We start from the raw sequence: 12,476 nt of genomic DNA, 5'->3' as shown, positions 1-12,476 counted from the left end.
AAATTCAAAGCTGGGCAAGTCTTACACAGTTCTTGTCCTTAAATCTATAGCGTACTGAGAGACTGTATTCAGCGTAGTAATTTCCGTGAAGTGCTGCTAAGGAAGGTATGTATACTAGTGTCATGAAATACTTAACTTGAGGGGTAGGGGAAGAGAGGGAGCGACAAAGAGAAGACGGATGGGTGGTGAGGCAAGCCTTTCTGGCTTAAGCTGAGACCTGGAAGATGAGGAGACCTGACGGTCTGGGGAACTGAAGGAAGTTCAAAAGCTATGATTTGGGATCCCACAGAGAATGTCGAGAGATTGAAGGGCACCTTGGCTGATGTGCCTTACAGCGACCCCGGGTGTGAGAGGTCATTAGCCTGGTGAACATTCCCTGGACAAGAACGTAACGTTCTGCCCTTCCACATTCCACCAGAACTGGGTTTACCTCAAATTATCCTTTCCTTAATCCCGCAGGTTTCCACCAACTGCAGAGTGACGGTGACCCGCAAGCAGCCAGGGTCCGCCGGAGACTGAGCAGAGAAGCTCCACTCACAGCCAACTCCCCCCCAGGAAGATGCCCCAGAAGCCCCACCCACGTCCAGGCATGTTCTCCTAGGCCGAGTCCCAGGGGCCGCCCGCGACCGCGGCGGTCACGTGACCCGAAGTGTGACGTAGGAGGAAGGAGACGCCATTAGAGGGAGGCGGAGAGGGAGTGCTCTTCGCCTTTCCTCGGGTGCCTGACGTGGTGGCGGGGGCCCTTCATTCTCGGACTTCCCTCTGCCCTTCCAGGCTTCGCCCGGAGGCGGGAATAGAGACAGTGCCTGGGGTTGGCTGGTCGGTGCGGAGGGGCCTGCGCCGGCCGCGGCTGTGAAGGCGCTGCGGTGGCTGTGGGGTGCTCGGCGCAGCTCTAGGGCTCGGGCGGCCAGGAAACGGGATGGCTGCGGCCGGCAGCAGCGGCGGGGCGGCGGCGGGCAGAGCCTACTCATTCAAGGTGGTACTGCTGGGGGAAGGCTGCGTGGGGAAGACGTCGCTGGTGCTGCGCTACTGCGAGAACAAGTTCAACGACAAGCACATCACCACTCTGCAGGTGCGGGCCCCAGGGAGCGGAAGGTGGAGCCTTGGGGCCCCTACTCCTCCGGGGCTGTGAGGACTTGGCTACCATGGTCCTCTGGATCTGGGCTTAGAAATCTCAGGCCTGTCACCTCCGTCGTCGAATTGCCTTTTTGAATTCGCCCTAGGGACATGCGGGGTCGGGGCATTCTGTAGACATTAGGACAGGCTTTTGGGAAGGGAGCGGGAGGTCCCTCAAAAGTCCCCCGTGTGGCTGCGCATATCGTGGAGTCCCCCAATCGCTTGGCTAGTTTTCCCCTTTGATTCACTTCCGCTTGGGCCCTAGGTGCTTTCACCCTACTACAGTCACCGACTGTCAGCCGTTTTTCTTTCTTTCGGAATTAGGAACTTAGCTGCGGATTTGATTTTGCGAACTAGGTGATTTGTAACTTCAGCGCTTACTGATGACTAAGTGTTTACGCAAGTTCCATTTTGTCCTGTCTTCGAGTAACGTGCTGATAGGCAAAACAGTCATTTGTGGAGGATTTTTGAAATGACCGCTTGCCGGTTATGGGTTACGCAGTTTCATTGCTGCCTGCGTGGGTCTAACTTATGGGACGATCATTCTGTGAGGTCGGTCGATCCACATGCACATGGAAACGTCATGTGACTACTAGCCAACAGTTGGTCTCCCAAACTAACAGTTTAGTTGCTGCTGCTACTTATTTTCTTTACTTGTAGTGTAGGGCCGGCTTTCTTCTGCAGTTATCTTATGGTTAGCTGGAAAAGTGTTAAAGTGTAATCATTGGGAGTGAACTCAGCCCTTTGAGGCAGATGTAGTCTCCTCCCTCTTCCAAAGAAATCAGTTTGCACGTGTTAGAAGAAAAATATCCAACTAAACTGACTTGATCAATTTAGTTACAGGTACTAAAATCGAGTGGACTTTTGAGCCTGATTGTTGAGGTTCATATCCCATCTCCATCTATTTAACAAGCTGTGTGATCTTGGGCAAGTTAATTAACCTGTCTGTGCCTAGGTTTCTTTGTTGAAATGGCCATAATGATAGTGTCTAGCTTATAGGGTTGTCAGGACAAGTATACATAAAATCACTTGACTTGGTCTATTGGAAGCTCTCCATTTTTATTGCTGGCGCAAATTGCACAATAGATCTTAGTGAGTGTGTAGTGTGTAAGAACATTGACACTATTTAATAGAATGCATAATCTCCTCTAATTGTTGTGACGTATTAAACTACTGAGTCTAGAATTCACAAAGATGCTCTAATTCCATATTCTGTTTTTATTCCTGTTTTTACTTCTCTTAGGTAAAGCATAATATCTGAAAAAATGAATATGAGGAAACTCCTTTTTTCTTACATCCTTGAACAAGAGCACTTACACAATTTTAATAGTTATTGTTGAGTTTTGCTAGTGAATCAGGGAAATTTGTAGGGTAAATGCCTATGATTATTTGGAATTTAGAAATTCATTTAGGTAAAGTAATAATAGCTAGCCTTTAGCGAGTTCTTACTCTGCTGAGTACTTTATTTTTCTTCTGTCATTTAATTCTTATAACAGCCTATGAGGTAGATAGTTTTATTAGCCCCATTTTGCAGGCAAGGAAACAGGCTTGGTTAAGTTGAGTAATTTGCTGGCAGTCACATTGCCACAAGTCATGCATGGTGCCCAAGCTGAAATTTGAATGCAGGTCTGACTTAAGATTTTGAGCAAGTAAATCACACTGCCTCTGGATATTGGTAAACTACCCCTTTAATGGTTACCTTTGTGCTACAGATTTAATATAAAAGAGAAAATCATTGTAATTGAGCCCCCCCCCCTTTTAAGATAATTTAGTCCTTCAACCTAAAAATTACACCTTCATTATTTGAAGCTAAAAGCAGGCTAAAGATTTTTAAATATTAGAAACTACTGCAGCCTACACTGGAAAGGATGAAGTTATGGTAGATTTTCAGTATCAAAAACGTAGCAGTCCTGATTTTAATATTTATATGACTATCATCACAGTGTCTGGATTATATTACAGAAATGAGGATTTTGTTGCATACCAGTGTATGGAAGCAACATTGTATCTGCTCTCCCTTATATATCAGTTTATCTTTTAATTTTTTTTAGAGAATTGTGACCCATAAAACATAACCAGATATGCTTTTAATTTCCAAATGGGGAGGAGGTTATGGATTAGAAAATAAGACATGAAGAGTCTCTTTTCTGTCAAAACTACCTACTACCTATCTTTGTAACATACTTTGTGTTTTGCAAAGTACACTTTCTTGCAATCTTATTTCAAAGAGTTATAAGACTGAGCAGAACCTAAAGTAGTTTATGGTTCACTGTTTCAGTCTTTTGTTTAATATTTCGGTCAAGATTGTCCACTTTTGTCTCATCTCCTCTTAGAGGTAAGATGAACTGGTATAGAAAGTGGAAAACTCACAATGTCCTCAGATGGCCCACTTCATTTTGGACAGTTTTAATTTCCAATAAGTTTTTCTGTGTATAAAGCCAAAATCTCTTTCCTTGTTTCCAGTTCCAGTTCTGTCTTCTGAATCTTGGTCACACAGGACATCCCTTCTGATAGTTGAATATAGCAATCACACCTCTTGGTCTTGTCTATTGGGTAAACGGCTCTGGTTCCTCAAAAGGAATCTCCTATGACATCATTTTAAATCATTTCACTATTTTGACATCTTTTCTAGACACTTATCATTTAATCATTGTCCTCTTTAAAATGTGATTCTTTGAGCTGTAGAAATGATTCCAAGTGTGGTTTGAACTGAGCAAAGTACAGTTCCCTTCCCTATTGAGAATCCTTTTCCAACACTGAAATAGAAAAGATTCTATGAGCTTGTGGACAGCTGTTACATTGATTAATATAGGGCTTACTGTCTTAGTCTTGCTTCCAAAAAAAAAAAGGCATTACATCACTCACATTCTTTTTTCTTTGATTTTATAGTTGTATTTTTGTCCCTAATATATTTGACCCATTAAAATTGACTTTGATAGATTTACTCCAGTGGTTAAAGCCTGTTGATGTCCTTTTAAGTTTGATTTTATAATTCAAGAAACATGACCTGTGGGTCAGGCACTTGGTTGGGTTCTGGACATGCAAAGAAGAAGAAGGTATGTTCCTTACTGTCCAGATTAGCTACTCATTTTAACTTTGTCACCTGAAAATTTGCTAAGATTGTCTTCAGTGTTCTCATCAGGCATTAATAAAGACTGAAAAAGGGAGACAGACGGCCAAGTACAAAGCTCTGCAGGAGGTCTCATTATTGTCCAGTGATGCATGACCCGAGGTATATTTTTCTTTAGATGTCCAGAATCTTAGGGTGGGGCTTTTTCAGATTATGCATGGGCCATAGTCTGTCTTCTTGAGTGAGAAACAATGGAGTGTTGTACCTATTAATGATAATGAAAACAGAAGACAGCTTGAAATTGACTCCTATGGACACAAAGCCTTTAATGAAAATGGTTTTTCCAGCATTATAAATCTAGTTCTAACTACATCAGTCTTGCCCACAGGGGATATCATAAGATGCTTTGTCAAATGCTTGCAGAAGACAAGATACACTGTGTTTCTGCATTAGGAGGCCATATGATGTGGTAAAAAGAGACAGGACTTTGAAGTTAGACTCGGTTTTGCATTTTGGCTTCTACTTCATAGCCATCATGATCTTGGCAGGTTATTCTAATGTTTGTAAGCTGGCTCTTGATCTATAAAATGGGAGGATCTTACAGAATTTTTTTTTTTAAGATTTTATTTTTAAGTAATCTCTACACCCAGCATGTGGCTCAAACTTAGAACCCCAGGGATCAAGAGTTGCATGCTTACTGAATGAGCCAGCGAGGTACCGCTTTAGTTACCAGATTTTTATGTTGGTTAAATAGAGAGCCATCATAGGTAAACCTCCTATCACAGTGCCTGGCACATGTTTTTCAATAAATGTTTGCTGTTGAATGAATAGATGGTGCTTAGTCTGTGTTGGTTTCCTTCATGGTGACTCAGTCAAAAAGGTAATGGGATTAATTTCACATGGATTATTTTGAGAACCCATGCTGTCCAATTTTAAAATTGCTTATACTTTTATATATAATTATACATACGTAAATTTTGTAAATGCATTATTTGCATATAAATATAAATTTATTATTACTGTACACATATATATGTGTTTATTATCCATTTTTGAGTTTTGACTGGGATTGACATTGTGGGAAATTAACTTCCCTCTTGAAAATTGTGACATTGGGCATGCTTTGATGTTTTAGTACTGCTCTCTTTTTGCAGAGCTTCTCCTAGGTTACTAATAATTATGAAGTAATCTTGTAGGTGAGCTCTCTAAAAACTCAAAATCCTTTACCTAGCCCAGGAAACTTAATCTTATATAGAGTCCCCACGCTCTCTTACGTGATTACATAAGCAATTAAATTCAGTGATTGTTTATTTCATACCTGTTAAATATCAAACATTATGATAGTTGGGAAATATAAAGTTGAGTAAAGTACTTTAACCATCAGTTAGCTTTCTTGATTTTATTCTGAAATGTTTGTGCCATTTTGATTGTAACCATCTTTATCATATGTCTCTTTATGTCTGTGCTCTTGGGTGATAATTTCATTTTCTTCAGTTGTATGCCATTTTTCCGCCTCATATGAAGGTGTTCTAAGATCATGCACTCTAATTTAAGTGCTCTCTATCACTTTCCACTAGTCTCTTATTTTTTTTTTTTTTTAAAGATTTTATTTATTTATTCATGAGAGATAGAGAGAGAGAGAGGCAGAGGGAGAAGCAGGCTCCCCGCAGAGCAGGGAGCCCGATGCGGGACTCGATCCCAGGACCCTGGGATCATGACCTGAGCCGAAGGCAGACGCTTAACCGACTGAGCCACCCAGGCGTCCCCACTAGTCTCTTATATAAAAAGTAACATTGTTTATAATCAGAACCATCAGTCATCTTCCCTTTTAGATTTCTAACTGGAATTCCACCTATATGCCTTCTGTAGTCTGGGGTAGGTGGCTGTCATTTGATTAACAAAGCAGTGTTCTAAGATTGGCTGGGCAGATGAGGAAACTAAGATTTGTATTAAATTTCCAAGGTCCCATAAATAGTAATGGTGTACCATTTTTTCTTAAGCTAAGTCTACTACTTTTCCCCCCGATGCACCTTAACCTCCTGAGCAACAGTTGGCATTCAGGTTCTAGCAGTTGCTTTTATACTTGGCATCATAGTCTCTGGTCTAGGAATCTTGGTTTCCTTATTTGTAAGATTAGTGTTTTGAATCCCTGACCTATCTTCCAAGTAGTTCCTGAAGTCACATCAGTGTTGAACAGTCCATTCATTCACATCATTATAAAATACAGTAGTTGAAATCTCCACACACCCCTCGTATGGAAGGATGGATAATTTTTTTTTTAAGAAAAGAGTTTTTCTGAATTGTTTTAAATTCCTAATATATAAGTATTCCATGTCTGATTGCCATTTTCTGCTTTGGGTTTTGAGCTACTCCTCAAAAGTAACTTTTTGACTCTTATTTTCAAAGTATTTAGTTGAACTCTAAACTGATTATAATCCTTGTACTTTATGGAAACTAAGGACAAGAAATGTTGGAGTATTCAAGCACTCCATTTTCTTTCTTTTTTTTATTGAAATATATTTGACATACAACATTGTGTAAATGTAAGGTATATAATATGTAAATTTGTTACATTTGTATATTGTAATATGATTGCCATTGTAGCAATCTAGTTTAGTTTTCCAGTAGCTAATTTTTATTGCCTTTCTACAGAGGACTAATTTATAAATTACCTAACTCCTTTCATGTCTTAATGAAGTAGTAATAGATACTTTAAATACTTAAATGTGAAACAATGTTAGTGATTATAGCAAAAATAATGTCAGTGTTTATTTTTTATGTATACACCCAGACACACACTTATTAATGAAAGTCTGTTAAACTTAAAAGATATTAGATAAAAACAGAAAAGTTTTTGTCTATAATTCATTTACTTTGCTGCTTTAGGTATATTGCTTTGCCAGTGGTTAGCAAGCACAGCAAGTGGATCTGGCTAACAACAAATACAAAAAAATTGATTAACAAGTTATGAAAAAGACTTTCATTTGGCAGATACATTTTTTCTTATTCTTTCCTATAATTATTTTTTTAATAGATATTTTTAAAAAGTATCCACTATGCTTTTGGATAAGATGTTGGGTAAATAAGCATCATGTGCAAATGACAGATGTTGGCCTCAGCTAATGGGATTATTGATTTGTTAATACCTCTAAAGTTTGGAAGATGAAGTCATTGGAATTTTTAAGTAGTGGTGCTGTAACTTAGGGTTCAGAGGAATAAGGTGGGAGATCTGCCATTGCTCTGATCTTCATTACTTTGTGCCTACCCTGAGAATATATTTTTGGGAGTTGAGTTGGTATCCAGGAACGCTTGGTGTCCATGTGGAGGAGTGCCAGGTTAAGAATGTGTTCTAGAATAAACAGCTTTGTGCAATGGAAAAAGCACTGTGGAGTCAAACAATCTTTTACCCACTGCAGAACCTAACAGAGTTGTCTGACCTTGAGTGAGTCACTGTATTTCTTTAAATCTCAGGTTCACAACTGTAAAAAAGGGGCTAATTAGCTACTTCACAGGGTTGTTACAAAGATTAAATGAGAAAGTCCAGCATGGTGTTTGACACACAGGATGTACCATTTTTTTTCTTCCTATATTTCTAGAACCTTTTAAATTGATATTGTCATGCCACTTTCCCCTCCCCTTTCTAGACTGGGAATTCTTTACTGAGAGTTGTCAGGGATTTATAAATCTCTTGGGTAAGTGTGTGAAACTGTTTTTGGTATGTGCATATGAGCAGTTTTCTTGGGAGTAAATCAGTTCATGGCTCTCATCAAATTCTCAGTGAAGTCAGTGACCACTCTTCCCTCTCACTGTCACTCCCATGTAACAATTAAGAGCCCCTGCCCCAGATTACGTATAACTGCAAGTGGTATCTCAGTTGTCTATCCAAATTAAGTATGCCTCATAGAGGTGGTTAAAAAAGATAAGACAAATGCCAGCCTTTTGATTGTTTACTACTATCTTGATATTACATAAAATCTTTCAGCTTTACTCTCACATATAATTGTATTTGTTTTTAAAACATGATATTTGTTCTTTAAGAAACTATTGTAACATATTAAAGTCTTAGAATACACATGAAATGGGACAATTTATATTATACTAGGAATCTTTCCATATAGTGGGACTTAAGTATTTCATTATGAAGGAGAAAAAAAAAGATTCCGTGGGATCCTTGGATAATATATCAGATATTTGAGTTAAAATAATTTGGTTTATAAGGAAACTTTTAGGAGCACATCTCTTACATAAATTGAGTTTTACCTGCACCAATTTACCTGTTATTGTAGATATGTTTATCTACAATAACAATATTCCTGTGTCAGCACTCCTGCTTTCTCCACAAGAGAAGAATTATTTCAGATCTCAATGTGGGAGATATCACAGCATAGTGTTATGAGTCGTGTCTGGAGCCAGACTGCTTGGATTTCAAATCCCACTGTGTCATTTACTGTGTGACCCTGGGCAAGATACCCTTCCTGTGTCTAAGTTTCCACATCTGTAATATTTGGATAATTATATCTTACTCCGAGTACTATGACAATTAAATGAGTTAATATTGAAAAGCTTTTAGAATACTGCCCATTTCATTGTAAGCATCATGAACATATTAAATAAAAATAGGTAATCAAGTTGACAGAAGACTTACACTCAACGAAAAGATAACTTAGGATATAAGCAAGGAAGTATATGCTGTATATTAAAGATTAGGTTCCCTGGAATTCTTCAGGATAGAGAAAGTCAGTGTGGGTTGTATGGGTGATATGAGAAAGCTAAAAAATTCAAGGAAGAAGAGTATGGGTCATGAACTGAACTTGGATAGATGGGATTCAAACAGAGAAAAGAATACATCCAAATTAGAGGGGAATTTTAAGAACAAGCAGAATTGGAGGTATGTATATAAACCATACAAGTTGGAGAGTAAGTGGAGAAATACTGGAAGCTATTTTAGGAGGATAGATGTGGACAATTGTTTAGGTCCTTGCATACAGAGATAACACTTAGAGATTTTTGCTTGTAGATTAGGGTTCCCTAACTTTTATAAAGGAGAAGCTTGTGAATGATATTATAAAAAGTGCTCAGCACGGTACTTGATGGAAGGTAAGCATTCAGTAACTGTTAGCTAGTATAGCAATAGTAGTAGAAATGAAAGTATAGAGTTTCACTGTATGGATGGGCTATATTTGTGTACCTTTTAAAAATTGCCTATTGAGGGACACTTAGGTTATTTCTTTTTTCTTTTATAATCGACACTGATGAGCATCTTTCCATAAAATTGTATATCCATGATTCTGTAGGAGACTTAACACTGTCCCTTAAACTCACCGTGGGAAAGTGGTGGTAAGTTTCCAAGGAGATGATGGAGGAAAAGGAAATGATGGAGCTTTATCAGCTCTAATTCATTCCTCTCTACTGAGAAATCCCCACAAATCTCATGACAAAAAGGTTATCTAGCTACCAGCAGGGATGTAGTTCAAGCAAACTTATTAAAAATGATACCTTATTAGAATCCTTCAATGAGTTATGGTAAGTTTTTTTTTTTTTAATCATGGAGGCTTTAGGAAGATAATTCGGCATGTCGACTAGAGTGTGAAGTGAGACCAAAGGTATTATAATAATATGAGATTGGTCATCAGAGAATTCCAGAAGAAATGTGAAGACAAGTCTTGGTAGGATTTTTTTGGAATATGGAATGTCAGGGGAGGAAGAATATTCAATGACGATATTTCTAAGATTCTAAACCTCAGTGACTTGGAGAATGTGATCAAAATATTAAAGTTGGAATGGAAGGCCAGTTTCGGAAGGAAGATCAGTTTAATTTTTTTTTTTAAAGATTTTATTTATTTATTTGAGAGAGAATGAGAGAGAGCACATGAGAGGGGGGAGGGTCAGAGGGAGAAGCAGACTCCCTGCCGAGCAGGGAGCCCGATGTGGGACTCGATCCCGGGACTCCAGGATCATGACCTGAGCCGAAGGTAGTCGCTTAACCAAGGGATCAGTTTAATTTTAAATATATTTGAGAGAGGAGAGGCATTTAAGTTGACCTACCTATTAAATATTTGGATAGGATTCAGATTTTTAGTTTCTTTGTATAGCATTCATATTGAAACCATGGAAATGGTTGAGTTCAAGTAGATTATACAACTAATAAGGGGCAAAGCTGAGATTCAAATCCAAAGTTCTGAATCAAAGTTGATACATATATATATTTTTTTAATTTTTTTGAGAGAGAGAGTGTGCAAGAGTGGGACGGGGAGAGGGAAAGGGAGAGAGAATCTTAAGCAGGCTCCACACAGCGTGGAGCCCAAAGCCTCCTCACAACCCTGAGATCATGACCTAAGCTGAAATCAAGAGTCAGATGCCCAACAGACTGAGCCACCCAGGTACCCATCAAAGTTCATATTCTTAGCTCCTGTGCTATAATGAGTGGGAGAAGTCCTTTGTTCACATTATTGTCAAAACATGTATTTGGTCTTCTCATTTCCAAGATTTCTTTTGTTATTTTGCCATTTATTTTATACCCTTTTCTATGTAATCTTTGTTTCATTTAATAAAATACCTAAAATATCTTTAGTGTAGTTTGGGTTTTGAAGGAAGGCATTCCTGGATTTGATCTTAGCTCTGCCATTTGTGTCTATCTGTGGATTCCTTAGTTAATTACTAAATTCATTGGCTTTTTCTTAATTCTAAATTTCCTTGGTGTGCATTCAGCAGAAAGTCCTTCCTGAAATCTAGGCTCCTTTTCCATCAGTAATAATTCACCATCCTAGCTTTTTATATGTTTTACCTTACTTCTCTGTACTTTCTTTTATGTAGAGACACCTAACTGTGACTGTCCCTGCATAGCTTTGGACTTGGCTCTCTGTTCCTTTTTTAAATATGTCAACTGACTGTATTCTGATATTTCCTCTTCAAATACTCTGGATTTTCTTTTCTCTTTTCCGTCTTTGTGGACTTGGTTCAGGCCCTTTTTGTTTTTCTCTCCAACTTTGTAATAGCCTTCTGTCTGCAGGTCTAGTCCTGTCCTTTTCAGTCTAACCTCCCTTCCTATCCCAGAGTCATTCTCTTAAAATATGTATCTTATACTTCCCCACTGCTTTAAAATCCTTCAGTGATTCTCCTCCTCAACAGTATTATTTTTCTTAACATTTATTCCCTAGGATGAATTAGGCATTTCTCTAGGGAAAAAGAGGTCAAATATGTTTGGGAAATGGTTGTATAGATGCAGTTAGCTTTTCTTTTGGCAGAATCTTAGTGTGCTAATGTGTGTTAGGAATGTACAAAGGGAATATAAAGCAATATGCTGCATTTCTCAAATACATCTAACTTTAGTATACATTTATACATTCCTGTGTCCTGGAACAGGTTTTATTAAGCCCCACAAAGTAAAGTCCATACATCTAGACAGGGAACCCTAGTACTTTTTTTGATTTATTCAGCCTTTGCCTATCTTTGTAGTCTCATCTCTGGCATTGACCATACTAGCTTGTTGGAGTTCTCCATGGAGAGGGAGTTATGTGTATCAGGCTTCAGTGGCTTTACGCATCTGTTGGAAAAGCCCCTATTATTCCTGAAGGGGGGAGATCATCACCTTCTTTCTGAAGCCTTCTTTGACTCATCCAGGAAGGCTTTTCACTTCATTTCTCAGCACTCTCTTTAGAGTCTACTTGGCAAGACCCTCCCGTTTTAACAGTTGTCACATGATACTGTATTTTTCTTTACATGTTTATTTCTGCTGTAGACTAAAAACTCCTTGAAGGCTGGAACATTTCCTTTCATTTCTGTAACATTAGTACCTGGGTTAATTACTAGATATAAGTTAAATAATTGAATTATAAAATAATTGCAGCAATATTTCAAATAATATTGGTATTCATACAGTTAAGTAAACTACCAGTAAATCTTTTATCTCATTTAGAAATCTCTTAGCTTTTTCTATAATGGGTGGGTAGGGTGACATCAAATTAAATGCTCTAAGAAAAATTTTATGGGGAAAATCTAAGAAAATACTTAATTACCATTTTTTCTTTCTTTTTCTTTTTTTAAATCTTTTTGTTTGTTTATTTTAAGTAGGCACCTGCCCAACATGGAGCTCAAACTCATGGCCCTCAGATCAAAAGTCGCATGCTCTACCAACTGAGCCAGCCAGGAGCCACGCTTTTCTTTGTTTTTCATAACTTGTGTTCTTAAAGCAAAATACCATTTTTTTAGATTAGAATATAAATAATGTTCTGTCTTCAGTGAAAATAATGTTTGGTCATTAATAAGAACTCCGTGATTACTTTTTCTCCCA

The 12,476-nt window shown here is 38.3% G+C and overlaps 1 protein-coding gene across 1 annotated transcript in view; it reads left to right on the top strand.

Moving 5' to 3' along the window:
* The first annotated feature begins 669 nt into the window (after positions 1-669).
* Positions 670-12,476, top strand: part of RAB21 (RAB21, member RAS oncogene family) — a 35,491-nt gene continuing 23,684 nt past the window's right edge. Inside the window, exon 1 of the mRNA XM_021678653.2 lies at positions 670-1,072. Within this exon, the coding sequence (XP_021534328.1) occupies positions 920-1,072 (153 nt within the window). The 5' untranslated portion in view covers positions 670-919. The remainder of the gene's footprint in view (positions 1,073-12,476) is intronic.

The sequence above is a fragment of the Neomonachus schauinslandi genome, chromosome 5 (assembly GCF_002201575.2).
Source record: "Neomonachus schauinslandi chromosome 5, ASM220157v2, whole genome shotgun sequence".
Classification (NCBI taxonomy): Eukaryota; Metazoa; Chordata; class Mammalia; order Carnivora; family Phocidae; genus Neomonachus; species Neomonachus schauinslandi.
Note: the sequence above shows the minus strand (reverse complement) of the source record. Positions and strands in the feature narration are given on the sequence as shown.